This window comes from Perca flavescens, chromosome 4 (genome assembly GCF_004354835.1).
Source record: "Perca flavescens isolate YP-PL-M2 chromosome 4, PFLA_1.0, whole genome shotgun sequence".
NCBI classification, from domain to species: Eukaryota; Metazoa; Chordata; class Actinopteri; order Perciformes; family Percidae; genus Perca; species Perca flavescens.
Genome location: NC_041334.1, coordinates 27,945,005 through 27,959,801, shown reverse-complemented (window position 1 = coordinate 27,959,801; position 14,797 = coordinate 27,945,005). Strand labels below are relative to the sequence as shown.

The 14,797-nt window shown below is 43.7% G+C and overlaps 1 protein-coding gene across 2 annotated transcripts; it reads left to right on the top strand.

Moving 5' to 3' along the window:
- Window positions 1-1,952: 1,952 nt before the first annotated feature.
- lrrn2 (leucine rich repeat neuronal 2) lies at window positions 1,953-7,151 on the top strand. 2 transcript variants are annotated; one of them, XM_028575124.1, is made up of 3 exons: window positions 1,953-2,324; window positions 2,689-2,863; window positions 3,665-7,151. In XM_028575124.1, exon 3 carries the CDS (start codon window positions 4,097-4,099, stop codon window positions 6,377-6,379), a length of 2,283 nt encoding a protein of 760 aa, XP_028430925.1. In that variant the 5' UTR covers window positions 1,953-2,324; window positions 2,689-2,863; window positions 3,665-4,096; the 3' UTR covers window positions 6,380-7,151. The 2 variants fall into 2 exon arrangements, with proteins under 2 accessions (XP_028430925.1, XP_028430924.1); XM_028575123.1 differs by having other exon boundaries at window positions 2,689-2,992.
- Window positions 7,152-14,797: the final 7,646 nt, after the last annotated feature.

The window sequence follows — 14,797 nt, the reverse complement described above, 5'->3', positions numbered from 1 at the left end:
CACCTAGTGAAAACTTCATTTATAATCATACAAAACTTCATCACAGAAAATGGACTGATTTGTAGAACACCTGGAAATTGATTAAAGGGGAAATGAAGATTTGTAGCTACAAAAATGTAGTCAGGTTTCCTCGGTCCAGTCAGCGTTTTTTTCATCTGTGTTCTTATCCGCTGATGCACAGACCAAAACAAATTCCAAAGTAAATCTCATAACACTGAGTGAGGCTGGGAGATTTGTTTCCATGGCAACTATGCAATAAGCCTTCTCGGAATGTGTGAGTGTGTGTCTGTCATGCACAACCAGTATCACATAAAACTTTATTTGGAAGACAAAGAACACTAAAACGTCACAGAACTTAAATCATTATATAAACAGTAATAATCACATCGTTGTTAATGCAACAAAAATAATGTTATTCAACCCATTAACAAGCACTTCCTTCTTTGTGCACAAGCCTGAAATTACAGCATATAAATTTGAACGATGACAATCACATAAAAATTCTACACATTGGGGCGTTAAACCTAAAACTTAAACCGGTTGTAATTAATATTATGATATAAACAATTAATCAAATCAATTACACAATGTGCTATATAAAAGGTATGACTTATAGTTCCGAACAACAATTAGCAGTAGCATCAAACTCTGCAGTTCTCCTCAGCTCTACAGAGCCTTTCAGTGCGTTTCAGCTCATCGTCTTTACGATCCATCACTTAAATTAATTTTGATTCACGCTTGCCGCTCTTATCAGCATGATTTCTGTTTTCAGCGAAGACCCCTAAAAACCCTCTAAACACTACCTGCCCAGCACCACAGACAAAGTTAGTAAAAAGCTACAGTATTTACTAGGAGGTAAAGTGCAGATATTTTTCTCAGGAGATGTTGGAGAACACAGCTAAAAGGAGAGTGAATATTGGACAGAAGAACGACTCCAAATGAATGATAATGTTGCTCTGTGTCTGCTGGATGTGTAAATAAGCAACTGTTTGCAAACACCATAACAACTTTACAAGGTGATAATATATCAATGTCGTGTTTACATCTTGTCTCGCTGCCCCCAAGTGGCCAAAAACAATTAAAAAAAAATAAATAATGCAGATTCACTGTAATCAAATTAAAAAGACTGCTGTACTTTTAATTGAATGTAATTAAACAATAACTAGCATGTAACCTTTTGGCCTGTACAGCCATATTTTATTGTATCTTGACTTCCATGTACTATGTATATTAAAATATGCTGTTGAGAACAGGGTGACACTTGTTACACTGACACATTTCTCCCCATAGGGTGTTTTTGCACTTCCGCTCAGCTAATTACTAGGATGATCTCATTACTACCAAATGGCTATGATCCGTTAATGTGATGGTGTTGTACCATGCTCTGGATAAGTTAACCTGCCAAATGTTCTAAATGTAAATATTGATGTAACTGGTGTTTGCGTGTGTCTCTCCAGCATGCAACGTTACTGTGTGTGTGTGTGTGTGTGTGTGTGTGTGTGTGTGTGTGTGTGTGTGTGTGTGTGTGTGTGTGTGTGTGTGTGTGTGTGTGTGTGTGAGAGAGAGAGAGTGTGTGTTTGCCTCTATGTGTGTATTTGTTCCAGCAGCAGCTACAGTCTTTTCAATAGTAGCCTTAACTAGAGAAGGCTGATAATATAAAAGATCCCTGGGGTCTTTAACTGTTACATAATAAATAACATTTGTGGGACGTTATGTTCTAACATTGAATGCTGAATGTGAAGCACTGACATGAAATATTTAAGTGCAACACGATTTCATCACCCCTGCATATGTAACTATTCTCCTGTAGGCTGAAAGAAACACTGAAGATTACAACAGAGCATTCTTTTTTTTTCCCCCGGCCTTTTTCTCTGTACTCATGTCTTCTCTCCTTCACCTCTTCTTGCTCTTCTCAGCTGCAGAGCATGTCTGCAAAGTACATGTAACCCATGTTTAAAATATGACATAAATAAGAATAAATAGTTAAAAGCTGCATAAATAAGTTTGAAGGTGATTCATTTAATGTAAGTTAATCTGAGTTAATTAAAAACGTTAATACAACAATCATTTAATGTTTTAGATTAAAAGTATGCTGACAGAAAATTCATGTCGCTGCCCCTTTAAGGGACTAGTGACGCTAGACGCAGCACCTCACTGACGCTGCAGCAGAGACCTGAGAGAGCAGAGGAGAAATCGGAGAGAACGAGCATCGGTTAATGAGCAGAAAAAAGAGAGTGAAAAAGTAGATTTTGCAGTTGAAAAACATAATTTACCTGGTCGGGAACTGACGGGGATTTTATGAAAACTAAGCCACACCGGTTTTGGTGAGTTTAGTTGTTTCTTGCATTTTGCAGTGTTGTACCCTTTTTTTTCTCTGGCGGAGAGCTAACGCTAAAAACTTAGCTGTTTACAAGGAGATGCTTCGTCATAAACGGTTTACCAGTTAATATTTTGGATTTATGAAGACTGTGAATGTTATAAAAGTGAATGTATGCTGTGTAAATGAAAGATGTGTGCAGTAGTTGTGTGGGAGACGGAGCCGTGAGTTAAAAGAGACCGCTCCGCTGCCATTTTTGAAAAAAAAAAAACACTGTAGCAGTAACGTTACAACTCAGAGACTGTGAAACATTTATTTGTGTAATTCGAGGATTTAAAAGAGATTTATTGTGCTTATGACCTGTTACACAGGTCAGGTTTTTGCTTGGTTTGAAGCTCGGTCGGAGCGAGGATTGGTCTGCAGTGTGCGGGCATGCACATGCACAGACGAGATTCAAGATGGCGAGCCAGACCCAGAACTTCAACTCATCTTCTCCATCGCATCAGTGAGGAAATCTCCTGCGTATGGTGACTCGCTGCCAGAGTGGTAGGAGTATCAAGAATTGGTTTTGAACTGAACTGGAAACTGATTGAATAATTTTGGACTGAATCAAACTGAAACTCTTCATTGAACTGAATAATCAAACTCTCATTTGGACTTCAACTTGAATTTAAGGTGTCATGCTTTTGTTTACATATTGAGTTCATATGTTTGAATGTGATTTGATGATTGTGGTCCACTTTGATTTGATTGTGTAAATTGAAGGTATTTTCTTACCCGTAAAAGAAAGGAAAAAGAGTTAACTCAGGAAGTGAAATAGGAATCCTAAAGTAGGTGCAACCTAGGAAAAAAACTGGTCTAACTTAGATTAGCTTTATTAAAATAACTTAGGTGAACTAAAGAAAAAAGAGAGTGAAATACATTTTCATTTATACAATATTAAGAACCTGCAGGGTATTTTTGTTTTGTATACTGTATTTTGTGTGTTTTTTGCATTAAGTAAATTGCCGGCCTTTTGTATTTAAAGCAACGGTCTCTGGTGTAATTATTATTTTGCTTCCCACTCCTTAGAACCTAGAACTGGTCCAGTGGCGCAGTTAGTGGTGTGATACCGGTGCTACATACATCCTTGAAAACTCCATGTGACCCTGCTCTCTTAGAGATTTATTGCATTTCAAATTCACACAAATTGGTTTAGAGTGGGAAGTGATGGGGTATAGTGCTTGAAAATGTGTTTGTATTTAAGCAACACATTAGACTGTATCAAACAGCTGATTTTAGGTTATTTTAGTTTCTCCCTTTTTCTCACTGATTATCCTTCTTTCTTATGTTTTTTGACAAAAACAGTGAGCTGCCGCACTGGGAGCCATGACACCTCCACCTGTGGCCAGGATGTGAGATCGAGGGTGTGACAATAAAGGCCATCACCAAGCCACTGTGCAGTCCCTGTTCTACCGCTGAATCAAAGTTAAACATAAAAAACTCTCTTGGTATAACAGAGCCCTTGACTATAAAGGGACAAACACATTTAATGTTTTCAGTTGTGTCTGAATCTGCTGTAGAATGTTATTAACAACAGAGTCACTGTTTAATCAGTCTAGATTTTAATGAATGATGACAGTGAATCATCTGGCCTACCTTTTACAGTTTGCACACACACCTTGAAACTGTTAATGTCCCAACTTCACACACATTACTGGTCCAAATGATTCATCTAACATCCTCATAACGAACTCTTTGCCACCTTGTCTGAATCGGCTCCTGTGACCTGCGAGGATTATGAGGCCGACTTTAGTGTTTCTACAGTCGCAGTGTCTCCTGTGTGTGTTGGTTGGTGTATGTGTGTCCGGCGTTGTCGGCTCGCTACCTCATGCACTACCATGGCACGTCTCCTGCCCGGTGCGGTGTGTGTGTCAGATCAAGCCGTGGTTCTCCCCTGACTCTGTCTACCATGAAGCTCCCACTGTGGACTGCAACGACCTGCTCTTGACCAAGCTCCCCTCACCCATACCCCCGAACACACACACCCTGCGCCTGCAGAGTAACCATCTGTCTGAGCTTAACACTTCGGTGCTGCACGGACTCGCCACCCTCACCGACCTTGACCTTTCTCAGAATCGCTTCAGAAGTGTCAGGACAATAACTCAGAGCGCCTCCCTGCCCTCTCTACTGTCTCTACATCTAGAGGAAAACCATCTCAGTCACCTCCCTGAGGCCTCCTTCTGCTCACTGCCAGCTTTGCAGGAACTCTTCCTCAGCCACAACAACTTACACTCGATAGCACCTGGAGCCTTCACCGGTCTGGACTCACTACTGCGTCTGCATATCAACAACAACAGACTCAACACTGTTGACCCTCGGTGGTTCAGGGCTTTGCCCAGCTTGGAAATTCTCATGCTTGGTGGAAACCCTGTGGAGGCCCTGCCTGAGGGGGGCTTCCTGGCCCTGAAATCCCTCCGGAGTCTTGTCCTTGGTGGTATGGGTCTGAGAGGCTTAGCTGAAAAAGCACTGGAAGGTTTGGAGGGCTTAGAGAGCCTCTCCTTCTACGATAACCGGCTGACAATGGTCCCCACTCAGGCCCTGATAAGAGTGCCACGACTGAAGTTCCTCGACCTCAACAAGAACCGCATCAAACTCATTGAGACAGGAGACTTCCGAGACATGGTCCACCTGAAGGAGCTCGGCCTGAACAACATGGAGGAGCTGGTGTCCATTGAGAGAGCCGCCCTGGAGAACCTTCCAGAGCTCACAAAACTTGAGATCACAAACAACCCGAGACTGTCCTACATTCATCCGCAGGCTTTCCTCCAGCTGAGCAGGCTGGAGAGTCTAATGCTCAACTCCAACTCTCTGAGTGCACTGCACCAGCACATTGTGCTCAGCCTGCCGAGTCTCCAGGAGGTCAGCTTACACTCCAACCCACTGCGATGTGACTGCCTATTTCACTGGGCCGCTGAGGAGGCCTCTCACTCTCACATTGAAGACACACAAAAAGAAAAGCAAACACCTCGCATGGTGCGTTTCATCCAACCCCAGGCCACGCTGTGCTCTGAACCCCCAGAGCTGAGAGCTCGCAGGGTAAGAGAGGTATCCTCCAGGGAGATGTCGGCCTCTTGCCTCCCCATGATCCCTACCAGCTCCCTGCCTTCCTACGTTGGGGTGAGAGAAGGAGGAAAACTGGTCTTGCACTGCCGAGCTCTTGCAGATCCACAGCCTGAACTGTACTGGGTGACTCCCTCTGGGAGGAGACTTGGTCCTGAATTGAGCCAAGTATCCAAAGGTTTACCAGCTCCTGCTCCCTGTCACAGCCTGACAGCCTCTGAGGGATTCAACCACACATCCGCCTCCATCCTCTCTCCGAGCCAGCCTCAAGATGATACTCCCTGTAACCCCTCCAAACACTACCGTCTACTGCCTGAGGGAACTTTGGAAATAAACAAGGTCACCCTCAGCGAGGCAGGATTGTATACGTGTGTAGCTGAAAATGCACTGGGAGCAGATACACGCAGTGTTACTGTGGGTGTGCATGGCAGAGAAAAGAAAAGAAAGTGGGGGATGGCTGCTAATATGAAGGGATATCAGTTATTAAAAGCGGAAGCCAGGTTGGAGGTGAGGGAGGTCGGACAACACTATGCTATCCTGTCATGGCAGAGCGGGCGCAACCTCCATTCGACTCGTCTATCATGGCAAGCCATATACTCAAACGCACACACGCCCACATACACCACACGCATCCTGGCTGGTACTCAGAGCTTCAACCTGACCCACCTGCAGGCAGAGACATTTTACCGAGTGTGTCTACATTTGGGGATCAGTGAGGGCGCCAAGCACGCCAGCAGGAGATCAAGAGAAAGCAGAAAGCCTCAGTGTGTGTCATTCAGCACAAAGGCTGTCCCAGAACCACAGCCTAGCCTGCAGCTAAGCCCAGAGCTGGCCTCCACAGCAGTCACACTACTGCTCCTCGCACTTATTCTGCTGCTGCTGGCAGGCCAGGCCTGGGACAATGAGCCTGGCGAAGGGGACGGAAAGCACCACAGTACCATCCTCCAGGAAAGTCTGTGATCATCAATCACACAGAAGGGAGCAACACACATTAGCCAAAGCAGAGTAAGGAACTGCTATTACACAATGACTGCTGAGATAATTATGTTTGTGCACATTCAAATCAGAACAAAAAAAAACACATGCACACACACACACACACACACACACACATAAAATGTCAAATATACACTTGTACACATGTGAATTACAGCTACAAGAGAGGAGTCATAGATCAGAGCAGTGGTGTCGAAAGATATTTGTATTTATTTTATATACCGTATAAAGTATACATTGACATTGTTTCTGTGTTAAGGTGTATTGAAAAGAATGCTTAAACCCTAACCAGGGAAATAAAAGTGGACAATCATACTCCTGCAGCACAGTGAATGAACACAGGAGAAACAAAATAAGTCTGAGCTGCCGATGACCACCGGACTGAAACTAAAGACAACCTGATTTAATCCAGGGACATATATATCTGCTGAGGAGAGCGGCTCAGACCTCCAGGGTATTTGTTATGTTTTCTATCTACATGTTCCACAGACCGAACCATTATTTATCCAAGCAGATAAAACTCTGTCTTGAGACTGATACTTAATGAAATTCCTTCATTGCTGTAAACAACCTTTTTGCTTAGCTTTTAGTACCTTGGACTGGGTTGTCCATCTTGCAGTACATATACAGTATACTCATGCCAATTCCCACACTTCTTTTAGCATACATGTGATCTGAAAAGTAATTGTGTTAAATTCTATTTTGAGCTAATATACAATAAAATCTTTTCAATTTACACAATGTTATGGTGTATTTCTGTTGTCTTGCCATAAAAATAGTGTAAACAGCATGACAGATGAGACCAAACTCATTACATAAAAAGTCACATATTAGGGATTGATTTGCAGCTCCCTGCTTTTCTGTATGCAGTTGCCGTTTGTACACAGTAGGAATAAGTATGATAATAACTCAGGACATAAACACAAGACACAGTGTGTCCCCTGCTGGATAACACCTGGAACTGAGCAGAGGCTTTAGCCAGGTGAAAGGATAGAGTCACATTTTTAAATGCTCATTTGTACAATGAGTTACTAGTCACTGTAATCATTCCTGTTCTCCATAATAAAAGTGAAGTAAACCCTTCCCAGAGTGACATGTAAGGGATGGGGGACTATATCTGCAGTCATAGTTTTGTGTATAAATGACTTCCAGAGATCAGCGACAAGAAATATGATGTTTGATCAAGTGATTATCTTCCAAAGGTACAGTCATTTCCTTGCTGAGCTGTAGCACAGAGAATAACAACTACAACTCTCGCTACCAGACGCGAGTTGTAGTTCCACTGAGACAACCTGTAGGGGGACCGTCCCCCTACAGGTTGTCTCATTGGAACTACAGCTGCAGCTAAAAGTTACATAGTGTTGCTTTAAGAAACACATACATACAGTATTGTGAATATATATTTGAATGGTCCTACTGTGGCAGTTACATGTGTCCTCATTACCAATTTGCACAACTGATACAAGCTGGCTGGGAGCTTTATGTTGGTTCATCCTTTATGTAGTCCCTAGACCAGTAAGCCCCAGACTGCGATCACAAGGAACACACGAGTCTGAGGGAATGTGCTATCACTCTCAAACTGATTGACAGGATACATAGTCTAACAATGAACAAGTAAATAATACTGTCAGTGGTCAAAAGTTGCTCCAGTACGGACGTTCTGAACTTAAATACATTTTGAACTTGTACTTGACTTTATACTTGGACTCAACTACATTTCTGAGGGTAATATGTACTTTTACTTTACTACATATATATATATATATATATATATATATATATATATATATATATATATATATATATATATATATTTTAACCATCACCTTATCGTGGTGGAGAGGTTTGTGTGTCTCTGTGAACCTGAGGGCTGTGTTGTCTGGAGCTTTGTGCTCCTGGTAGGGTCTCCCAAGGCAAAGTGGTCTCAGGTGAGGGGCCAGACAAAGAATGGTTCAAAAACCCCAATGAAAAAGCTAAGCAGAGATGGAGTGACCCTGCCCGGAGGAAGCCCGGGGCCCCGCCTGGAGCCAGGCCCAGACGGTGGGCTCGCCGGGCGAAGCGCCTGGTGGCGGGTTTGCCACGGAGCCCGGCCGGGCACAGCCCGAACAAGCTACGTGGCAACTCCTCTCCATCCCATGGGCCCACCACCTGTGGGAGGAACCGTTGGGGTCGGGTGCGATGCCACATGGGTGGCAGTGAAGGTCAGGGGCCTCGACGGACCAGACCCGGGCAGCAGACGCTGGCTCTGGGGACGTGGAACGTCACCTCTCTGTGGGGAAGGAGCCGGAACTGGTGCGGGAGGTGGAGCGCCACCGGTTAGATCTGGTGGGGCTTACCTCACGCACAGTCTTGGTTCTGGAACCATACTCCTGGATAGGGGTTGGACTCTTTTCTTCTCCGGAGTTGCCCAGGGGTGAGGCGCCGGGCGGGTGTGGGGATACTCACAAGTCCCCGGCTGCGCCCGCTGTGTTGGAGTTTACCCCAGTGGACGAGAGGGTCGCCTCCCCACGCCTGCGGGTTGTGGGGGAAAACTCTGACTGTTGTTTGTGCATATGCACCAAACAGGAGTTCGGAGTATTCGGCCTTCTTGGAGACCTTGACTGGAGTCCTGTATGGGGCTCCAGTGGGGGACTCCATTGTTCTGCTGGGGGACTTCAACGCACACGTGGGCAATGATGGAGACACCTGAGAGGCGTGATTGGGAGGAACGGCCTCCCTGATCTAAACCAGAGTGGTTGTTTGTTGTTGGACTTCTGTGCTAGTCATGGATTGTCTATAACGAACACCATGTTCGAACATAGGGATGCTCATAAGTGTACCTGGTACCAGAGCACCCTAGGCCGAAGGTCAATGATCGATTTCATAATCGTTTCATCTGATCTGAGGCCGTATGTTTTGGACACTCGGGTGAAGAGAGGGGCAGAGCTGTCAACCGATCACCATCTGGTGGTGAGTTGGGTCAGAGGGTGGGGAAGACTCTGGACAGACCTGGTAAGCCCAAACGTGTAGTGCGGGTAAATTGGGAACGTCTGGAGGAGGCCCCTGTCCAACAGACTTTCAACTCACACCTCCGGGCGGAGCTTTTCGTGCATCCCTGTGGAGGCTGGGGGCATTGAACCCGAGTGGACAATGTTCAAAGTTTCCATTGCTGAAGCTGCAGCGAGGAGCTGTGGTCTTAGGGTCTTAGGTGCCTCAAGGGGCGGTAACCCACGAACACCGTGGTGGACAACGGTGGTCAGGGAAGCCGTCCGACTGAAGAAGGAGTCTTTCCGGGATATGTTATCCCGGAGGACTCGGAGGCAGTTGCAGGGTACCGAAGGGCCGAAGGGCTGCAGCCTCTGCCGTGAAAGAGGCAAAGCAGCGGGTGTGGGAGAAGTTTGGAGAAGACATGGAGAAGGACTTTCGGTCGGCACCAAAGTGCTTCTGGAAAACTGTTCGCCACCTCAGGAGGGGGAAGGGGAACCATCCAAGCTGTGTACAGTAAGGATGGGACACTGTTGACCTCAACTGAGGAGGTAATAGGGCGGTGGAAGGAGCACTTTGCAGAACTCCTGAATCCGACTAATACGCCCTCTATGTTAGAGGCAGAGCTGGAGGATAATGGGGGATTGTCGCCGATTTCCCAGGCGGAAGTCACTGATGTAGTCAAACAACTACACAGTGGCAAAGCCCCGGGATTGATGAGATCCGTCCAGAAATGCTCAAGGCTCTGGGTGTGGAGGGGCTGTCCTGGTTGACACGCCTTTTCAACATTGCGTGGAAGTCTGGGACGGTGCCAAAGGAGTGGCAGACTGGGGTGGTGGTTCCCTTTTAAAAAGGGGGACCAGAGGGTGTGTGCCAATTATAGGGGTATCACACTTCTCAGCCTCCCTGGTAAAGTCTACTCCAAGGTGCTGGAAAGGAGGGTTCGGCCAATAGTCGAACCTCGGGTTGAGGAGGAACAATGCGGATTCCGTCCTGGTCGTGGAACAACGGACCAGCTCTTCACTCGCAAGGATCCTGAGGGAGCCTGGGAGTATGCCCAACCGGTCTACATGTGTTTTGTGGATTTGGAGAAGGCGTATGACGGGGTCCCCGGGAGATACTGTGGGAGGTGCTGCGGGAGTATGGGGTGTGGGGGTCTCTTCTCAGGGCCATCCAATCTCTGTACAACCAAAGCGAGAGCTGTGTCCGGTTCTCGGTAGTAAGTCGGACTCTTTTCAGGTGAGGGTTGGCCTCCGCCAGGGCTGCGCTTTGTCACCAATCCTGTTTGTAGTATTTATGGACAGGATATCGAGGCGTAGTCGGGGTGGGGAGGGGTTGCAGTTTGGTGGGCTGGGGATCTCATCGCTGCTCTTTGCAGATGATGTGGTCCTGATGGCATCATCGGCCTGCGACCTTCAGCACTCACTGGATCGGTTCGCAACCGAGTGTGAAGCGGTTGGGATGAGGATCAGCACCTCTAAATCTGAGGCCATGGTTCTCAGCAGGAAACCGATGGAATGCCTTCTCCAGGTAGGGAATGAGTCCTTACCCCAAGTGAAGGAGTTCAAGTATCTTGGGGTTGTGTTCGCGAGTGAGGGACAATGGAGCGGGAGATTGGTCGGAGAATCGGGCGCAGCGGGTGCGGTATTGCATTCAATCTATCGCACCGTTGGGACGAAAAGAGAGCTTAGCCAGAAGGCAAAGCTCTCGATCTACCGGTCAGTTTTCGTTCCTACCCTCACCTATGGTCATGAAGGCTGGGTCATGACCGAAAAGAACGAGATCCAGGGTACAAGCGGCTGAAATGGGTTTCCTCAGGAGGGTGGCTGGCGTCTCCCTTAGAGATAGGGGTGAGAAGCTCACTCATCCGTGAGGAGCTCGGAGTAGAGCCGCTGCTCCTTTGCGTCGAAAGGAGCCAGTTGAGGTGGTTCGGGCATCTGGTAAGGATGCCCCCTGGGCGCCTCCCTAGGGAGGTGTTCCAGGCACGTCCAGCTGGGAGGAGGCCTCGGGGAAGACCCAGGACTAGGTGGAGGGATTATATCTCCAACCTGGCCTGGGAACCTCGGGATCCCCAGTCGGAGCTGGTTAATGTTGCTCGGGAAAGGGAAGTTTGGGGTCCCCTGCTGGAGCTGCTCCCCCCGCGACCCGACACCGGATAAGCGGACGAAGATGGATGGATGGATGGATATATTTTAAAGCTGAAGTGACATATTGTAAAATTTGTTTATAAATATGCCATATTTCTTTACAGAAAAAATCCCAAATCTTCAACTTGGCCAGCTACAACATTGAAATGCTACTTGCCCATTAATCAGTCTAATAATCCAATGATAAGAGCTCAACACACAGAGTGAAAAGAGGAGCTGCAGCAATGTGTAGCAATATAACCTCTAAATACAATTATGAACCTGAAAATGAGCATAATATGAACACTTTAAAGGGGTCCTGTGGAGTTGTCCTCTAAAAAAACAAGTTATATTTACATTCACCAAAATCGCATTGTGTGTATCCTAGAGCTCTAACAAATATGTTGAACATATTTCCATCCTCATAAAACATTTGCAAAGTCCATTTTTAAATCCAGCACTGTTTACATCTACGGAATATGGATTGCAGTCTTCTTCTCTGCCTTGTGGTGCATTGCTGCATATCTTGGCGTATTACCTCAACCTGCAGATCAGTGGAATAGGGTACAGTGTACAGTATTGTGTCGGAGCGCATGTATCATGTGCGTGCACAAGATGAGCAAAAATGGGTACCCACTCATAGAAAACAACTCCATAACGCTACTAGAGGTCTAAAATCAGGAAAACTTTAAATAAAACATCTGAATAATTCTTACACCGTTTTTCTTAGAAACTGTCAAAGGTTTCTTTTTTTGTTGTAAGCGCTGCAGTTCTCTATATTTTCATTCTTTGACAGACAAATCCTAATTTCTAAAACTCACACTTTTCAATTATATATATATATTTATTTATTTATTTATATATTTGAATAAATCAATGCTGGATCTTTAATCCAAAAAGGTAGCTAAGGAAGAGCCTTGGTCAGTAAAAACACATTTCAACAGTAGACTCTGTATTTATTCACACAAAACATAATACATTTTCTTCAATAAGGCAACACAATACTGTATATACATACAATGATCTATATGTATACCATATTTAAATTTGTTGTTATTTCTTATCTAACAACATGTAATTCTTTACTAGCACTAGCAAGTGTAAATAAATAGTTTAGCAAGTCATGTAAAAGAGTACCAGATAAACCTCAAGTCATAGTATTAGTACATCCAATGCAACAATCCTTTACACACTCTGGTATTTTGTGGTTATTGATATATTTTAGCTGCAGTTCGATGACTTGCTAAAATATAAAATGTTTTTAAAGCAGTTGAAGGTGGCCTGTGGAATTTTCTTGTAAACAAAGGTTATGTTTACATTCAGTATTACTGATGTCTATATCTTTAAGTTGTAACAAACATGTCATAAAACATTTGCAAAGTTGATTTTATAAGTATTTTAAATCCAGTGTTGTTTACATCCATGTTTTATAGCTTGCAGTCTTCTTCTATTCTGTTTTTACTGGCGCATTGGCACATTTATTAGTCAATTACCGCCACCTGTTGCTCAGTGGAGTATTGGACCATTGGCAGTAATGTGTAGCCTACTGCATGTGTGTTCTCGTTTGCGTGCACAAGACAAACAAAACAGGGACCCACTCATAGAAAAACAGCCACACAGCACTACTAGAGGTCTAAACCTCCACAGAGAACCTTTACATCCTCCAACATCAGTTAAAAATCCAACAGCAAAAACATTCTTTGAAAAAAACAACTAACTTCAAATATAATTCTTTTCACAAACAGCATCAACAGTAATGGCAATTTTCATTTTTTACCATTAGCATTTTAAGATACATTAACACTGACATCATTAGGTGCTGGAGTGGGTGTCATTGCTAACAAAAATGGTGTTTGCTAACAGACTTGGTGTATGAAATATGTGGTTGTGACTTTAAAAAATGTGAAGAACAAAAACCAGTTTTCAGTGAGAAATGTCCTTCCACAGTAATGAGTGTGTTGAATGTACTGTACAGAGTGACACAAAGTGAAAATGCTGTTAGCTCGACACCATTCTCTTCACAGCTGATAAGATTGTACAATCATTTACAAAAATATAATTCTATTCTGCATTAACAAGTGACAGTGATTAGTACTGGTTTAGAAGTTGACAGGACATTAAATGACATGAATAAAATACACAAACCAATGACACTATGGAAATAAGAAAACATCAAGCAATCATAGTATAATTTATATCACTGTATACAAAGCACAAAAGACTGTCTGCTCTTATGATACATGAGCAGTATGTTCCCGATGCCCATGTCACTCAGACGTTTTTGACCTGTTTCCATACATTTGAGGGTCGTGCTGCTAAAACAGGCCAACAGAGCTGCTCTTTTATCCTGTTTGCCTGTGCAGTGTGACAAAAAGTCTGAAACCAAACCTCAAAACTGCTTAATTCCATTACAACGGGCATCAAAAACTCTTGGAATGTCAGGTAAGTTTGTTTTACTGAAAAGAAACACCACTGTAACTTGTCACTATAATCTTTACAAATATGCTAACACTTTATTTCAAACCAAATCTAATTTGGTATTCATAAGCAGTATAAAAACAATTAAAAATGGTTTATAGGACAATATTATGTAGTTGTAGCAGTTATGATGTTTAATGAGCCATTTCCATCCTGGTGGACAATAACGGTATATTTTTTATTCTATTTTATGAGGACATTTTAAAGTGTTTATTATTGTCTGTTAAAACTGTTACCCCTCCTATGAGGCATTCATAACTGGTGGGTTAACATGTAATCAGTGTTTGATGACACAATAAAATGCTGTAATCATTATTATATTTTCAGTACTTTTAAATACATCTATACATAGTTTCAATCATGTAATCATCATGTAAACAGTTAAATGATTTATAACACTGTAAAATTGTTATACTGTAAGCCTCTGGTTCTCAAACTGTGGTACCACAGGGGGTACGCAAGTTATGTTATATATATATATATATATATATATATATATTTATTTTTTTTTATTGAAATTAATTAATCTAAAAACCTAATACCAAGAAATACTACAAATAAGTGTTTCTTTAAGTGTAATATTTAGTTTCGATATCAGCTTGCTACATAGTTACATTCACAAACAGAGCGCGCATACATCCATAATTAGTTACGAGCTGTGTTGGTAAGCGGTAAGACAGTGAGGTAAAATGTATGGTTTAAAAACACTGCATTGTGGCTCCAAACTTTAACTATGAGGAAGAGAAATGTGGATGAGGAGGAAATGTGGACGACTGTAAGTACTAGTCGCTACTTAAGCAGCGGCGGAGAAGTC